This window comes from Taeniopygia guttata, chromosome 24 (assembly GCF_048771995.1).
Source record: "Taeniopygia guttata chromosome 24, bTaeGut7.mat, whole genome shotgun sequence".
Lineage (NCBI taxonomy): Eukaryota > Metazoa > Chordata > Aves > Passeriformes > Estrildidae > Taeniopygia > Taeniopygia guttata.
In genome coordinates this window covers 2,494,768-2,512,536 of record NC_133049.1, presented here as the reverse complement: position 1 = coordinate 2,512,536, position 17,769 = coordinate 2,494,768, and the positions used below count along the sequence as shown (strand labels likewise).

Below are 17,769 nucleotides of genomic sequence, written 5' to 3'. Positions count from 1 at the left end.
ATTACATATATGTATGTATGTATTTATATATGTGTATTTTATATATTTATATATCTTTCATAAAATAATATATACTAAATGAAAATATATGCATAGTAAACATATAGATGTATAAAAATTTATAATATTATTTTATATTATATTTTGTATAGGTATATATATATATATATATATATATATATATATATATATATTCCAGGTAAATACTTGGGGATTATGTGGGGGTTTTGCCTCTCTGGGTGATCTTTAAGGGCACCTGGTTAAAAATGTGGGGCTGTCACCTGGAGGAGTGAGGTGATGGTTTAAAATTAATTTTCTGCTCCTGAACAGATGCTTGAGGCAAAAGTTATGGCTATAACGGGTGGAGTAAAGCCATTTGCAACTCTTGGCTTTGCAGGGTGGGATAGATTTGAGGTGAAAGTGAACTTTATTGTGAGGGGAGGCTCCCTGTAGGAGCTGCTGAGGGGGAAGGTTCTCAGCTGTGTCAGTTTTTTAGGATTAAACATTAGGGAGAAATGGTTCCTGTGAGGCTGGGGAGGCCCTGGCACAGAGCAGCTGTGGCTGCCCCATCCCTGGAAGTGTCCAAGGCCAGGCTGGACAGGGTTTGGAGCACCCTGGGGTAGTGGAAGCTGTCCCTGTTTGTGGCAGAAGGGGATGGAATGAGATGATCTTCATGGTCCCTTCCAACACAGACTGTTCTGGGATTCTGTGATGATGGAAAGCAAACTGAGCTTTCTCCCCCAAATAAAACACAGGAAATGTGCCAAATCATTAAAACAGAATGGGGGAATAAATTGTGTTTGCTGAGGGTAAATAAAATCCTAGGCAACCTGCTGGGAGCTGGAGGAGGTGACATCAGGCACGCTGAGCTGACACGTCCCAGGAAAAGGAAGGGATTTATCTCACCATTGGCCCCGGTGCAACAGGGAAGAAAGAGAGCTCTGACTCAGGGAGGGTGTGCTGAGAATTTTAGGAGGAACACACAGACAGGGTTGTTCCAGGATGTGAGAGTGCTGTTCCAGTTTGCATCAATCCTTTTAACTCCATATTCCTGTCACCCTGACAAAAGAACATCCTGATTCGAGCCTAAGGCAAACCAGCCTCCTTCAGTGAGCATCCCTGGTTCCCTTGAGGCTCACAGGGACTGATTCACCACAGGGCTCCTTCAGGTTGGGCTTCTTTTTTACCAGAAACCAATCCTGCAGCAGAACCAACTCAGAATAAACCTGTTGGGCATATAAAGTTATTGGTTTTGATGCCTTAGGATTTAAGCTTTTATATTTTTCATCTGTTTGTAACCTGCAGTTCTTCAGTGAATAACTAAACTCCATATCCAGTGTGAGCTGCTGCTTCCCCATTTGAAGCAGACATAACAATTCCTCTCCAGGCCTGGCAATCAAGGACACCTCACTGTCTCGGGGCCCAGAGATGGAAACAAAAGGGAGTTGGGGGGGGCAAACTTGGGATAAATTACTTCATCAGCTGAAGCTGTAATTGGAAGATTCACCCCCAGTATCCAAATGGACCAAACATATAAGTGTGAAAACCCATGACCCATTGTCCATTTTTGGGTGTAGCCCCTGAGGGGGCTTTATCTGCCCTAAATGTACTTGAAGACCCTTCAATAAATCAAACCACTTTTTATTCTCTGAATTTTGTCTGGCCTCTGTTTTTAGGTAAGCACAAAAGGAATCAGTTTTGTTCTTTAGTTAATGAGCTGACACTATAACAGGCTCAGGATCACAATAACACAAAGAACACCCTGCAGCCACCAACAAAACAACCCTTGCAGGACCGTGTCCCTGGGGTGTAACTTTAAATACGATTTATTTCAGGTTTGCTACTGACGCACAAACAGCAGAGATCGATGTTCAGTATACATGGTATACACAAAGCAGCCAGTACCTTCGGCATCTCCGTCCTTCTGCTGCACCCTCAGCAAAAGAACCACACACGAGGAATCCCTCCCCTCCTCAGGAGCGAGGCTGACAATTTCTCGGTGGCTTAGGAACCAGCTGTGGGATGGCAGGACACTAAAGGGCAGCTCCTCAGAGCTCTGTCCCCAGAGGGAAGCGCAGTGGGCTCAGATATGCAGGAAAACCCTCAGAAAATGGGTGGTATGTTCATGGGAATGGAGACCTGGAAGGGATTTCCTAAGAACATTAACTCCCATTCCCTGCTGTGCAGAGCAACCACAACATCTGCTCCTGGCTCTGTGGAGCAGCGTGGAGACCTAAAACATGATTGTGTTGAAAGAGATCGATCTTCTAGGAGGATCCCTAGGGAGGATGAGCCCACAAACATTGTCACAAGGAGTTTGTGAGCTGCTGGAAAGACCTAGGAAGGGAACTCTCATGCCACCTGTCCCATTTCTTGTCATTCTTGCTTTGCTCACAGCTGGAGACCTTTTGGAGCCACTCAAGGGGCAACGGAGTTTTCTCGTTGTACCTCCAACATGGCAGGCTCCAAGCCTTTATTTGCTGAGATGGCATCTTCTGCCTACCCAAAATGTGTGTCTCATCCCTAAAACATCTTCCTGCTGATCCCAGTAAGTGCACAGCTTGACCCAGAAGCTTTGGCTTGCTCACAGTCACAGCTCGTTGATTAAGAAGCACCTGCATCAGTGACAAAGCAAAAAATTCAATGGTGCCTGATTATTTGATTGAGCAAGAGACCTCAGTGATGAAAGGGGTTTGGAAGAGGTAAAACAGCCTCTGACCACAACAGGCACGATGCTACTAAACCATCAGAGGCGCAGAATAACCCCAGAGGTACAGAACAACCCCAGAATAACTGCAGGGGGAAACTGGCTGTAGATGCTTTGCAGCAGCAAGAGGTTTGACAGTCCCTCTTTCCCTGCATGCCTGAACCCCGCTGAGCCCCTTTTTCCTCAGGAAAGCCAAAGACCCAAATTAATCTCCCTCTCCCTCAGCTCAAAAGGGATGCCAGGGAAGTGACCCCAGCTCTGATAGAGCTGAGGATATCTCAGAGAGGCTTTACACAGAGGAAAAATACCCCAGCCTGGTTAAAGGCAGGAGGCTATGGGATGTCTGGGCATGACACACCGGTCCCATTGAGCATTGAGCACCATTTCCAGAGCAAAGAGAAGTCTCAGTGACCGGGGGGGCTGTGTCTGACCCTTTGGAACTACAGCACAGTTCCTTGTTGCTTTTTTTGGAATGACAGCTCAAACCTCCATTGTGGTCCCTTTTAGCCCTGAAAAGCTTCAGGTGGACCAGGGTGTAAAGGAGCATCTGGATGTTCACACAGCCCCATCCCAAAGCACCATAGGAAACCTCAGGCCAGTGAGATCCCCTGGGAATAACACCAGCCCTGCTACGCAAGGTTTACATCCACCAGGAGGGGAGAAAGGAGGTTAAAAAAATACAGAGTTAAGCACCATAAAATTTACACTGGTCAGGTCATAAACACGAGGAGAGAATGAAAATAAAGCCACCACCTTCCAGCCTGGCCCGGGGATGCTGCTGGGACAAAAAAGTCCCCACCAGCAAATCCTGGAGGCATCAGTCCCAGCGCCTCATCGCACCGGTAGTCATTGCATTGGTAAATCCTTTTGGTCCCGTTCAGCATGAGTGTTGGGGGAGTCCAGGGAGAAGGGAGGTAGGGTTGGTCCTGGGAAGGTGGGGGGAGGCTTCATCTGTGCAATTTAGGGGCATCTCCCTGCCTGTACCACAGATCCACCACAGGCAGGGATGATCCTCCTCGCTTCCATCTGTCCCCCCAGTTCCCAGCCTCCACCGGTGGTTTCCATGTCGTTCAGTGGCTTCGAGGTAGATGTTCATTCCTGCTCTGTCTCTAAGTGACCTGGTTGGTAAAAGCCTCTCTCCCAGGTGAATGGGGCTGTCCCCACACCCAGGTCCATTTTTTTCCCCATTTTTTTCTTATTTTTCCCCCTTTTGCTATGTGCTATGGACATCTCCCCCACTCCCAACCTCTGGCTGCTGCTTGGCTGCGCCCAGCCATAAGAACACCATGCCCTTCCTTGCAGGCACCCCTTGACGTGCTCAGCACGGCCTCAAGGTGCAGAAATCCAGCTCCTGTGGCTTCCTCCGAAAATTGCAACTCTCCCGGGGCAGCAGGCGCCCCGTCGGCACCAAGCACTTCAACGCCCGTCTCTTGAAACCCCGACCACAGCTCTTGGAGCAAGAAGACCACGGTCCAGCTTCCCAGGCCGGGCAGGGCTCCCCGCACAGCCGGACGTCGGCGGGGCGCTGCGCCGCGTCGCACTCGGCGGCCGGCTGGCCGTAGGAGTCGCGGCAAGCCACCGAGCGCTTCTGCAAGCCATCGCCGCAGGAGACGGAGCACGCCTCCCAGCCACCCACCGCCCACTTGTAGGACGGGCGCTTGTAGCTCGGCCTCCCGCCATCCAGGCGGTTGGACAGGCTGAGGACGCTGTTGTTGAGGTCCGGCGGGGTCTTGCCCTCCTTCTTGTAGGAGGACTTGTCCTCCTTGCTCTCCTTGGGGAGGTAGAAGGAGTAGCGTACCCGAGGAGGGGTCATCTTTCCCACGGAGAGCACCTCCAGAGTCAGGGGTTCCTGGATGGGTTTGAAGGCCTGGAGGCTCTCGACGGCGGTGCCGGTGCCGCTGTAGCGCAGGACGCTGCCCTTCACCATCAGGTCCCTCTCGACGGCCGAGACGATGAAGTGGCCGTTCAGCAGGTACTTGCCCTGCGCGTTCTTCAGCGCCAGGTAGTTGTCATCGCTGATGAGCCCTTTGTAGCCCCGCTGCCGGATGTCAATGTTGGAGGCGCCCGCGGGGATGACCACCACAAAGTTGTAGCCGTGCCTGAAAGAGAAGAGCGGGCAGGGCAGGACATCAGGCACGGGGACACGGTGCATTACTTCAGCCCTGAGGTCCTCCCACCCCTATGTTTGCCTTCTTCCTGTGAAAATCATTTTGAATCTCCTCACTGTGTTGAGTTTTGTCTAGGCTGATGACACCCACATACAGGAAAATGCTTCAGCCCCTCTGGCTCAACAGCACTCCATCAGCAGAAGTCAAGAGAACATTAAAAGTGTCCTGCTGCTCCTTCAGAGCCAGCCCAGGTGTCTGTGCAGTGATCTACACGAGCACCAGCAGATTTGGCTCAGGATGGATTTATCCCATCATCATCATCTCCACAACTTTCCTGCACCCCCCACACCAAAACACAGAGCTGGAGTAAGAGAAGCACACAGGGTAACCAAATACTCACATGGGCTTGGTGAACAAGCCTGAGACCTTCTTGCAGCTCTTGTTGTCTCCTCCGCAGACACTGCATTTGTCAAACTTCTTCTTGGAGCCCAACTTCCCATCACAGCCTGCCTTGATGCATTTGCCCTGGACACAGACCGAAGTGGAGTCCGGGGAGCAAGGGGTGCCATCCACAACCTAAACCAGGTGAGGAAAACAAGCTGCTGCATTTCCCTCTCACACTTCCCAAGACATCCCAGCTGTTTCCATCCCACCCCAATCCATCGGACAGGAGATGCCAGCAGGCACCATGTTGGTCTTTGCTCATGTTCTGCTTTGCAGGCAGGATTTTGAGGTCTCTGAGACAGAGATAGGTGGAACTTCATCCCTTTTCTCCCATCCACAGAATTTCCTGCCCTTTCCATTGCAGGGAACAAGCTGCACAGGGGACACTGCTAACACCATCCTGCTCTGGATGTCCCATGTCTGGATCTCCCCCCTGCCCTGCCTGATGCTTCCCCAGCACCCGAACTATCATCCTCTATGCCACGACCACAGGAATATGCCAGAGGCACCTTTACAAGAGGAAAAAATTACATCTTCCAGGGGAAGACTCTCCAGGGACCAGCTCCAGCACCAAGCTGATTCATACCAGACTGGTGGCATCTCATCTAACACCATCCACCCACCAGACAAGGAAAATCTATTTATCTCCAGGTGCACTGGAGCCATCCCACAGTCAGGCACTGACCCTGGGGGTCTCTCACCAACCTTGGGTGCCAGCACATAGAAGTAGCCGGTGCCGTTGGCCCGGCAGATGAGCTTGCACTTATCCCGGGGCGAGACACCGGAGTATTTGGGAACCCAGGAGATGGAGGCAGTCAGGCGGTTCGTGCTGTGACTGTAGCCGTTGAAAGCCTCACACTGTTCCTCACGGAAGCTCTTCCCTGGCACTGGAAAAAACAGGGATGTGTTGTTGGGTGCCAGCCTGCACCTCCAGCTTTAGTTTTGTGGGGTTGTTACAGGCCGAGCCGAGCCCCAGCCCTTACCTGCAGCAGCACAGGGCTCCAGGTTGCAGGAGCGGTACTTGACGCGGATGCCCTCGCAGTAGGAGCCCCCGTTGGCCGGCACGGGGTCGGTGCATTCCCGCCTGGCCAGCTGCACCCCACCGCCACAGGTCCGCGAGCACGGCCCGTACGGCGCCCACTTGGCCCAGCCTCCGTCCACCTGCAGGGAGGGACAGCGTGAGGCGCTGCACACCCATCCTTTCCATACCTGGAGCCCATCCTTTCCACACCTGGAGCCCATCCTTTCCACACTCGGAGCCATCCCTTCACAAGTGAAACCTCCAACCGCCCACAAACCTTCCTGGAGATGGGAATCCAAGCGGTGGGCGCTGATCTATTCTCTGTGGTGACCAGTGACAGGACCCAAGGGGGGATCCGAAGTTGTGTCAGGGAGGGTTGGGTTGGATAGCACTAAAAGGTTCTTCCCCCAGACGGTGCTGAGGCACTGGGACAGGCTCCCAGGAAAGTGGTCACAGCCCCAAGCCTGACAGAGCTCAAGAAGCACTTGGACAATACCCTCAGGTGTGTGGTGTGACTCCTGGGAATGGTCCTGAGCAGGGCCACTAGCTGGACTCAATGACCCTTGTAGGTCTCTTCCAACACAGCAAATTCTGTGAAAATTGCCCAGGGCTGGCTGGAGCAGAGCAGCAGCCTCACTCCTTGAGAAACACATGATACCCAAGGGATCTCCTGCTCTTTCTACATCAGTGTCCCAATGCTGGGTCTCCACCATCAGGAGATGGGGGCCAGCACCTGCTCAGAGTGACCCTGTGGGCTGTTTTGGGGCTCCCAGCACAGGCACTCAGCCTGTACTCACTGAGTGACCCTACAAGGTGTTTTGGGGCTCCCAGCACAGGCGCTCAGCCTGTACTCACTGAGCGACCCTGTGGGGTGGTGTTGGGTCTCCCAGCACAGGCACTCACCCTATACTCACTGAGTGACACTACAAGGTGTTTTGGGGTCCCAGCACAGGCACTCACCATGTTTTTGGGGTCTCTCAGCACAGGTACCCACCCTGTACTCACTGAGTGACCCTGTGGGATGTTTCTGGGAGCTCCCAGCACAGGCACTCACCCTGTACACACTGAGTGACCCTGCAGGGTGTTTTGGGGTGTCCCAGCACAGGTACCCATCCTGTACTCACTGAGCGACCCTGTGGGGTGTTTTGGGGTCTCCCAGCACAGGTATCCATCCTGTACTCACTGAGTGACCCTGTGAGGTGTTTTGGGGTTTTCCAGCACAGGTACCCACCCTGTACTCACTGAGTGACCTTGTGAGGAGTTTTGGGGTCTCCCAGCACAGGCACTCAGCCTGTACTCACTGAGTGACACTGTGGGGTGGTGTTGGGTCTCCCAGCACAGGCACTCACCCTATAGACACTGAGTGACCCTACAAGGTGTTTTGGGGTCCCAGCACAGGCACTCACCATGTTTTTGGGGTCTCCCAGCACAGGTACCCACCCTGTACTCACTGAGTGACCTTGTGAGGAGTTTTGGGGCTCCCAGCACAGGTACCCATCCTGCACTCACTGAGTGACCTTGTGAGGAGTTTTGGGGCTCCCAGCAGGCACTCACCCTGTACACACTGAGTGACCCTGTGAGATGTTTTGGGGTCTCCCAGCACAGGCATCCATCCTGTACTCACTGAGTGACCCTGTGAGGAGTTTTGGGGCTCCCAGCAGGCACTCACCCTGTACTTGCTGACGTTGTGCCTCTCCACGCAGGCTCCCTTGAGGCAGAAGCGGCCGTCGCCGCAGGCGGTGCCGTCGGCCCAGGGGAAGTGGCGGGTCTGGCAGACGATCTGCCCGCGCGCCTTGCCCGTGCACCACAGCTTGGCGCAGTACTGCATGTAGGGGCAGGGCTTGGAGCCCACGCCGAAGGCCAGCTCGCACTGCTGGTTCAGGCTGTAGCTCGTCCCCGGCAGGTCTTCGGGCAGAGGGATGGGTTTGGCAGGCTGGTCCAGCAAACAGTCCCCTGCAGGAGTGGGGAGAGGGGCTCCACCAGGTCCTGGGGGTTGTATGGACCAGAGCGGGGAGGGAAAGCACCACCGCAGGGAGGTGAGGGAGAGATTGGGCCAAAGCCACCCCAGGGATGCCCTTGATCTTGGCTGATGATTTTACCTCCTGGTGATGCCTTGGAGCTGTGCCAGCAGCCTGCATGCAGATGTCATTGCTGGGGACACCCAGGAGGTCTGGACGCTACAGAAACCTCCCATTTCCTTCTAAATTTGTTTACAGAGCCAGGAGAGGAAGAGCTCTACAGCCAACTATCTTTTCCCAGTAAGCACCTGCAGGGATAGACCCTGTTCCTAGGGAACAGGGACACGGGCAGGGGGTGAGGGGCGCAGCAGGGCTCACCATGGCCACTGTCCAGGAAGTCGGTGATGATGGCAGCGCTGCAGGCTGACCAGGGGTTGGCACGGTCGATCTGGATGAGGGTGGGGGACATCATGTGGTTGGTCTTCAGCCGGCCAAAGACCTCCTCACAGGCCTTCACGTTGTCATGGGGCATGTTGAAGACGTGGCCTGGGGATGGGATAAGGGAGGCAGCATGAATAACCCAGCACAGCACATGGAGCAGGAACCCCCCAACAGCTTCTTTCAGGGGAGACTGAGACTTGGAGTGGGGCAGACCCACAAGGACAGCCCAGAAGAGTCAGCAAACATTCCAGCTCTCTCCCAGATGCCTCGTGCACATGGAAAGCACAAGGAAAAGGAAGGGCAAAGGAAATTGTGAAGAGAAGGTGACAGGTGACTTCAGCACTTGTCCCGCTGTCTCCTCCCTCCCAGAGGCAGGTGTTCCCTCTGCCTGTTATTTCAGGATTCCTGAATCCTGGAAACCCGGCTGTGGCAGCAACCATGAGAGCAGCACCTTTTGCTCCCCCAGCAGCCCTTTCCCACCTGGCTCAGGGGGAGTCTTGTCCCCAAGGCAGAGTTTCCCTATCACCAGATACCCAGAGGCTGAAATCAAGGCTGTTCTGAACCCTGCCAGCTCCTGGAACTGCTCCTGTGTAGGAATGTGCCCCTGTTGACAGAGTAAACAAGTTACCCTTTGTCTCCTTAAAAAGGAAAAAAGCCCAGAAGTTTCTCTTCTCAATTTGGTTAAAAGACACCTCATAGGACCTTGAGGATTTCACCTCAAACTTAAGGAGAGCTAATTGGACAGGAGCCAAAAAAATCCCACCTAAGCAATTAACCAGAAAGAGAACAAAATAAAGTTTTGTGGGATGTTTTAGCAGGAGCAAAAACCTCTTGCCCTGGCCCAGTTTTTGTCTGTAAAGAGCTTTTTTATTTTGCTTTTTATTAAAAATTTTGTTTCCAACACTGTCACAGGAGCCATCCTGCTTCTTTTATGCCACCTGAGGTAGCTGAGCTGCCAAGGGTGTGATGTTTGTCTATGAGAGCTTGTAAGACCTGGCTTGAAGAGAAAAAAGCATTACTCCTGAGAGGAGGAGGAGAGCTGGGAGCCTTACCCAGCTCGTGGGCGGTGGTGAAAGCCGAGGGCAGCCCATCGTCCTCGATGACGGAGCAGCTGCGCTTGGGGTCACACATGGTGCCCACGTCTGCCATTCCCAGCGTGTCACAGGTGGTGGCACCACACAGGTCCTGCCGGTCGCAGAGAGAAGGGGTTAGTCCTGGGGACAGCACAGCTGTCACGGTTTCCCTTCCCCACCTCATCCCTGGCCCCCCACGGGGAGCTACTGATGGAAGAAAGCCCAAAGGGATGGGAGCCACACCGGGATACAGAGGCAGGAAACCTCAATCCTGACCCAGCCCAGGCTGCAAGGGTGTGTTTGCACTTAACCCCAGCACCAGGGATGTGTGCAGCATCCTGCCCTGCCTTCAGCAGCAGCTTTTCCTACCCAAACTGCTCCTCTGGCCAGGGTGGAGCTGGCTTTATCACGGATGAGCCAGTCTGGTTCCCTTTGTCTTAAGGTGGGTGGATGGTGACACAGGTGGGTGGATGGGAACACATCTGGCCTTGGACTCAGGGCAGAGCCACTTCTCAATCTCATTTCTCAGCCTCTTCCAAGGAACAAGAAAGCCCTGGAGCATGTCCAGAGGTTTCCAGGGTTAAAGAAAGTGCTCCTGTCTCTCTAAGACACTCTGCAGCAATCCTTCAAGGAGCAACCAAGCCCAGGTGATCAAAGGAGGAACCAGCTTAGACTGCCACCCCTAAACTGAGAACAGCCAGATCCTACATAGGTGTTTCCAGGAGAGAGGCTGGCAAGGGTCTCATCATAGCAGATCTGCCCTTCCCCAGGTGCTTGTGCTAAAAAAAGTCCATTTAAGACACGCTGGTGCTGCAGCCCGGCATAACCTTGTCCCAGGTGCTCCATTCCCCCGCTGGGGTGTGGTTTTGGTTTGGGAGGGCTGGAGCATCCTCCCCTCCCTCGGTGCTGCCCCAGGGCTGCCAGGGAGGCCGTGCAGCGGGCACGGAGCTGTTTTCCACATGAAAAGAAAAGTAAGGGACTTGCTGGGCGCTCCCATGCTATAAATAAGTGTGATTCATGCTCAGCACTCGCCCAGCCAAAGCGCCTGGGTTGCTCAAAATCCTGCAGGAGCTGCTCTGCCAATATTTCCAGCAAGGTTTCCAAGCTGAAGGCATTCCCGCGCAGGCAGGTTCAGCCGTGGGTAAATAACAGTCCTGATGACTTCAGAGAGCCCCAGCCAGGCCTGAGATGGCTTTAACAGCAGACCTGGGGCTACAGAGTGTGGAGGCACAGGCAAGAAAGGGATCTCCAGAGAGGTGACGTGAAGAAACGTCTGGGTCTGCTCTGGTGGTGGAAAACCCCATCGTACAACCAAGTTCAGCGCTTTGCTCTGCAATTTTCCTGGCCAGCTGGGGCCCTGCTGCACCCCTGACCCAGCACACATCAGTGTCAGCAGGGAGAAGAGGTGGCAGCCCCACGCTGCATTGGCAGTGCCACCACGGCTGGCAAGTCCAGGAGCAGAGTCCCAGCCCCAAAACACCATCGAGACCCAGCACCATTGCCACGCTGAGCCAGTCCAGGGCTGCAGCTTCCCCAGGAGCCTCTGCCCACGCTCTGAGCAGCACTGGGGGTTTGGGGGCGAGGATGGGGAGTGGGGAGGAATGTCACAGCCTCACAGCTCGCAGCTCCCCGCTCTTTGAAGAGTTCTCAGCGCTCTTTGAAGAGTTCTTTCCTCGCCAGCACAGCGAGCTTTGGCTCCCAGCCCAACACCTGCACTGACACACTGACCCACTTCTCGCTCTGAACCTCGCTGGGATACACCAGCAGCAGCTCTTCAGGGGCTTTTCCCTCCCTCCTCACCACAGCCTCCTCAGGACAGCCTGGGCATGCCAGGCAGCATCTCTGGGCTTCAATGAGAGCTCCTGATCCCCCACCTGAACACCTCCTTCAGCCTCGCCAGGTGTTGAGGCTTCTCAGGAGGGGAGCAGAAAGAAATGGAAGGGGTTTAGGGTGGGAAAGCACCGTGCAAGGAGCCAGCTCTGCCTCTGTGCTTTGTCACTGGTGTCCCCCCTGCTGGCACAGGTACAGGGAGGATGCTTGGTCCTCCAAGGGGCTGCAGCAACCTGCTCAGTGCATCAGCACTCTCCTGCCAGCCTGACCTTCCTGCGTGGGACCTTCCAAGGTTTTTTGTTGTCCCATGTGAACTCCTCAAGACGTTCCACAGGTCAGTCAGGGGGATCCTTGTGCATTAATTCACCTAATCAGAGTCATAAGCACTCTCCCTGTCACAGAGGCTTCCTGTGTGCATCCAAAGCAACTCCAAAAAGCTGAGGCTTGAGCTGCAGTTTCCAAATTCCCCCATGGCATCAGCCACATGCTAGGCTGCAGGCAGATGTTCCTTCATGCAACATCCCTTCGGTTTTACAGCAAAGCGAAGATGCGCAGCAAACATTTCCCGGTGTGACATGAGGTCCAGGAGGGGTGGGAAGGATGGACAAACCCTTTGCCATGGTGTGCAGGGATATTTCCAGGAGGGCAGCTGAAGGCTGGATGCTCTGCAGGACCCTCCAACAAGCAGTGGCTCAGGTAGGAAGGGAATCTGCACCCACCAGCTGATCAGGACTGAGTTTCCCAAAGGCAAATCCATCATTCAGCATCGTCAGTGTTGGAAGGGAGCAAATCCAAGCAGTAAAAGAGAGCCCCATTCGTCAGCAACTCATCATCACAGTGAAAACTGCCTGTCAACCAGCCTGGAGGTGAAATTTAAGTCGGGGGCTTATGTAACAGCTTTTTGGCAGGAAGATAAGCTTCAGAATGTCAGGGGACCACAGATGGATGCACTCAAGGAAGGCAGATGTCTCTCTGACCGTGTGCCTTTGCACTGAGCTTGCTTTGGGATTTCAGGAATGGATGGTTTAGCAATGTGTAAAAAATGCAGCCCAGACGTGATCCACATCTTTTGAATCGCTGGGACCGACTGTCCCACGTGCAGCTCCAGTGACCTCACTGGGCTTCCACCAGAGGAGGAGCTGCCTCGTCCCTGCAGAGGTGTCAGCAGCGTCCTCCTCCTTGAGCTGCTCCAGCAGCCTGGGCTTCCATCCTGTCTGTGCTCCCATAGGATTTACAGCTGGCCCGGGGTGGGGAGGACAAGAGGACACACAGGACAAGATCCTACACGTCCTGCACGGCATCATTCCTGCTCCAGGCCTTGCTGAGCCCAGGCTGGGGACAGCTGAACTGAGCTGGATGCTGTATCCTTCCCACCCACCACAAGTGCTTGACCGGGAAAGATGTTTTGGGAATGGTCTCCCTGCTGCTGAGGGGAGTTCCTCACCTGTCCCTAACCCAAAAACATCCCTGCAGGGATAGTGGAAGGAGAAAATGCAAGGAGCCTTTTCTGCCAAAGCCTGCTGCAGCCAGGATAAGACGTGACTGTCCCATCCGAGCTGGGCTCATCCTCTTCCCATCCCATCAGGGATTTTGGGATGCAGGCACTGGGCTGATGTCCACACTGAGACAGGACTACAGGGAGAAGGAACAATGGGGAGAGGCTGTGGGAGCTTCAGTGACACCCAGTTTGTGGGTGTGGGAGGATTCAGAGTTCATCCCACAGCCACATCACCACGAAGCCACACCAAAGGCAGCTCCGAGCCTCTCTCCCACCACAGGGATGCGGCCAGCCCACGGCAGTGGTGGCAGTGGCTCTCTGCTCTCCCCCACTCGAGGGCTGCAGTGCTGGCTGAATCTCTGGTGCTTCACTTCCAGCCCTGAACCGGGTCCATGCAGCGCAGCCAGTGCTGAGGAGAGGTCCAGGTTCTCAGGAGAACCTCATGCATGAGTCAGAGGAAGCAGGGAGAGGTTTTTTTCTTGGCAGGTGGCACTGTGAGCTCTTCCCAGCTGGGGAGGGGGAAGCGGGACCATGCTCCTCCTCTTCTGGGCTCAGACCTCTCATTTCAGGGTGCACAGCAGAGCCACAGGGCACTTGCTGCCAAGTTCCTGCATGGAGGCAGGAGATAGAGCAGCAGGTTTCTGCCCACGGGGCAGCCTGCTTTTGGACACCTCCCGGCCTCATTCACCCCGTGGCAGGGATTTTTCAAGACTGCTAGCCAAAACCTGCCCAGGGGACAGCAAGGGCTGGCCCAGGTCGCCTTGCTCCATGCCTCTGGTCCCCCCACCCCAGCATCTGAGAGTGGAGGTTCCCTGGGAAAGAGGGATCAGCCACAGGCACAACCTCCCCGTCGTGCACACAGGTGGCAGAACGGCTCAGCCCAGTGCAGGGCACCGTGACAGGGGGGAGCAGCTCCTCCGGGCCCCCCTGCACCCACCTGCTTGGTGAAGAGGATGGCGGTGTCCCAGTACTCGGGGTGCTTGTCGCTGACCTTGTTCCACTTCTTCTGCCAGGCGCAGAAGTTGCGGAGGGTGAGGGCGGCGTTGCTGGTGACTTTGGGCCCCTTGTCATCCTGCCCGATGAGGAGGAACTTGACCACGGAGATCTGGATGGGGTTGCGGATGCTGGGGTGCTTGTAGAGGCGTGCGGCCGTGGCCATCAGGGTGAGCAGGTAGTGCTGGAGATCATCCCCGTGGAACTTCACCATCGACTCGTCGGCCACCACCAAGGTCTCCACGTAACGCGGGACCGAGGCGAAGCGCTTGGCGCGGCCGCCTTTCCCCCCCGCACGCCCCCGGTACTTGTCGAGCGCCTGCAGCACGCCGGGGGTGAGCCCGGAGCCCACGGCGCAGCGGGATGCTCCGGCCCCGACGGGGCGGCCGGGGCTGCGGCGCTGCAGGCGATGGAGCCCCCCGTTAGCCGCCCCCGCCAGCGGGCTGATCAGGTACTCGGCTCCCCGGTAGCCGAAAGCCCCCCGGAGCCCTCCGCACAGGCTGAGCGCGGCGAAGGACTCGCGGTCGGCGTTGACATCCCCCGAGTAGAAGCAGTGGCGGAGAGCGGGGAGCGGCCGGGCGGCCGTCCCCAGGTAGTGGGCGGCGAAGGCGGGCGCGATGAACCGCGCGTCGGGGGAGAGGTGGAGGTAGAAATCCTCCCCGAACGCCGAGAGCTGGATCACCAGCGCCTGCCCGCCCCGCGGCGGCTCGGAGGGGCCCCCCCTGAAATAAGCGGGCCCGTTGATGTCGGGGTCCAGGCGCAGGGGAGTGACCAGAGCGGAGTCGGGGTCCGGGGGTGCCCCCGAGGTCAGGCGCAGCCCCGGGGCGCCCAGCAGCAGCAGCGGCAGCAGCGGCAGCATCGTCCCGGCGGGCTCAGGCCGGCCGCATCGGGGTTCGGGGGAGGCGCGGGGGGGAGACAGCAGCACCCGGCCCCCCCCTTCCTTCCTTCCTTCCTTCTCCTCCTCCTCCTCCTCCTCCTCCCGGACCCGCTGGAGGAGCGGAGCGGCCCCGCCGGTACCTGCTTTGCGGGGCGCACCGCGCTTTTATAGCGCGGGAGCGGGGCGCGGCTTGGCCCCGCCGCAGCCACTCCGGGGCGGGGGCCGGAGCCGAGCGGGGCCGAGCGGGGCCGGCGGAGGAGCCGAGCGGAGCCGGGAGAGATCCGCGCTCCGCCCGGGGCTGCCGCCGCCTCCCCGGGGCGGAGCGGGGTGGGGGCGCGGCAGCGCCGGGAGACGGGAGGGGATGGAGGGATGGGGTGGGATGGGGTGGGATGGATGGGGCGGATGGGGCTGAGGAGTGGGAGAGGATTGTGTGGGACGGAATGGGATGCTGAGGCCGGAACAGGGTGGAATAAACGGTTGGGTGGAATGGGATGGGGTGCGGTGAGATGGGACGGGATAAGGGGTGGGATGGGACAGGATGGAATGGGAATGGAATGAGGTGGGACAGGATAGGATTGGGGTGTTGGATAGGATGGAGTGGAAGGAGACCTTCTTCACTTTTATTCCTGCAGCAGAGAGGGAAATTCTGCATCCCCCAGGGATGCTCCCACCTGCCAGGCTCCCTCCTACCACTCTCCAGTTTTTCTGGATCCTGCTCTAAGAGAAGGGATGGAGCTCTGTGACCCTGCAGGGATGGGGCCTCTGGTTACAACAGGGGTGTGCAGGAAAGATAAAAGGTCACAGAATCATTTAGTCATGGAACAGTTTGGGTTGGAAAGGACCTTTAAAGGTCAGCTATTCCAGCCCTCCATCCTCTGCTCCATGCTGGTATTTGGGACAGTTCAGTGGAGTGGGGAACCCGCTATTTGGCAGCTGAGGGCTTAGTTCCCAGTATTCAGGAAGAGAAATGTTTTCCACAGCCATGGGGTGTCTAGCGTGGAGATCTGGGCTGTGCCACTCCATGCACCTCCAGACCTGCCAGCCCAGTGCCACAGTGCCCCAACAATTCCTGCAATCACACCGGGGGTCTCTGTTTTCCCCACCACCCCACCCTCATCCAGCTGGGGGCAGAGGCCGTTTCCCCTTCTGAGCTCAGCCTCCCTTCATCCCTCAGCACTAAGGTGCACTCCACAAGTGTTAACATCTGCAACCCCCCTCCTCTGAGACCTGTGAGGAGTATATGGGAACTGCCCACCCCACCAAATACAGGATCACCAGAACGGTGTGTGGAGGATGCTGGGGCAGTCAGTGCTCCTGGGAGGTAGGAAGATCTCGCTGTGGATGGGATTTTTGGAGAGCAGTGAAGAGTCCTCAGCAACAACCTGCAGCTGAGGGTCAGATTTATCAGCACCATAAGCACCACGGTTTGGTTCAGTGATAAAATTAAAGCTTCTCATGGCCAAGCTGGCTTTGGTGTGATTTCAGCAAAGCTGAAACCCTTTGAAATCCAAGCGCAGCTGAAGAATGTGTGCATGTAGGAAACAGAATCCAAAGTTATTGCCTAAGGCACAGAGCCCACAGCCCACAGCCCAGCTTGTTTTGCTGTCAGTGCATCCCCACGCTGTGGTTTGCTCAGTCGTGTGACCCAAAAAACCATCTGACTGCACTGGGCTGAGGCAAGCAGGGATTTTTCCTGCTGGCCAAAGTGCAATGTGCCCAGGGATGTTGGTAATGGGCAGCCCAGGCAGTGGAGGAGCAAGGAAAGAGGGACACAGTTTTGAGCATCTTGAGCTGCCAGGAGGGAATTTCTCCTTCCCACAGCCTTGCTCTGCTCAGCAGGATGAGTTTCTCCAAAGTCCACAGCAGCATCTGGAATGCCACAGGCTCCCAGAGCTGCCACCAGCTACCTCAGCCTCGAGGTCCTCAATCTCAGAGGCAGCAGCATCAGTTGGTGAATCAGGACCCAGCAGAGTCAGCCACTGCTGCCCCTGAGCTCCAGCCCCTCCATCTGGGAGCTCTCATCAAGAGGATGAGTCAAGCCAAGCTGGCAGGAGCTTTATCTCCAGCCTGGGGAACATCTGATTGTCTCCTGATGGGGAAAGGCAGGCAGAAAATGTGAGTGGCTTGGCTGTGCCTGGGCTGAGAGCTGCTGGCTCCTCCAGGCTCGCTGTGTCCCGTGATGCTGAGGCTGTGCCATGGGCTGGAAGCACAGGGATGGAGCAGGGATGGATCAGCTGGATGCTCCAGCCCAGCCTCCCCAGCCCTCACTCTCAGCTGGGAATCGATGCAGGTTGCTTTGTTTGCACACCAGACCATCACCTCCCTGCCCAGGGTGAGCAGAGGAGCTGTGGAGCACAGGAGAACACACAGGTCACCCTTCCCAGGCAGCTCCAGCGGGTGCAGGAATGTTCCAGAGCACTCCATAAAAGAAGGGGGAACATTTTTATGAAGCCAGGGTCCTCATAAGACAGGAAAGCTGGACAGGACAAACACACGTCAAACCAATATGGTCAATCAAATGTTCTCCTTTTATTAGAGAGAAGATGTCAGTTTATATACACTTCTATATAGTTTACAGTTTACAAAGGCACTCTCATTGGCAAGCTAATGTTGTTTGTCTTAAGGTGGACTAAACCTCACACTATAAACCTGTACTACTTCACACCCAGACAGCCCAGTGCTCCCCATCACACCTTAATGCAATTTCTAACTGCGCCACAAACTCTTAATTTCTAACTGTGCCACAAACTCTTAATTTCCATGTCAGACGCTGGAAGGCCTCGCAAGGCCCAAATCTGAGGCCTGGACTGGAGTAGCTC

General features: G+C 55.7%; 1 protein-coding gene across 1 annotated transcript; it reads right to left on the bottom strand.

Moving 5' to 3' along the window:
- Positions 1-1,810: 1,810 nt before the first annotated feature.
- ADAMTS15 (ADAM metallopeptidase with thrombospondin type 1 motif 15) lies at positions 1,811-15,277 on the bottom strand. The gene is made up of 8 exons (XM_030290904.4): positions 14,018-15,277; positions 9,732-9,864; positions 8,617-8,784; positions 7,950-8,233; positions 6,243-6,420; positions 5,965-6,146; positions 5,216-5,391; positions 1,811-4,806 (listed from the first exon to the last, which is right to left on the bottom strand). The coding sequence occupies exons 1-8, from the start codon at positions 14,930-14,932 to the stop codon at positions 4,026-4,028; spliced, it is 2,817 nt and encodes a 938-aa protein (XP_030146764.4). The 5' UTR covers positions 14,933-15,277; the 3' UTR covers positions 1,811-4,025.
- Between the last annotated feature and the right edge of the window lie 2,492 nt (positions 15,278-17,769).

What these genes read in the sequence shown, in the direction of transcription:
- ADAMTS15 (XM_030290904.4), bottom strand. Translation starts at nt 14,932, where the DNA reads ATGCTGCCGCTGCTGCCGCTGCTGCTGCTGGGCGCCCCGGGGCTGCGC. An exon ending in GGAGCCCTGTGCTGCTGCAG is followed by an intron (nt 6,147 to 6,242) that starts GTAAGGGCTGGG and finishes TGTTTTTTCCAG; the next exon opens with TGCCAGGGAAGAGCTTCCGT. An exon ending in GGCTTGTTCACCAAGCCCAT is followed by an intron (nt 4,807 to 5,215) that starts GTGAGTATTTGG and finishes CTTCTCTTTCAG; the next exon opens with GCACGGCTACAACTTTGTGG.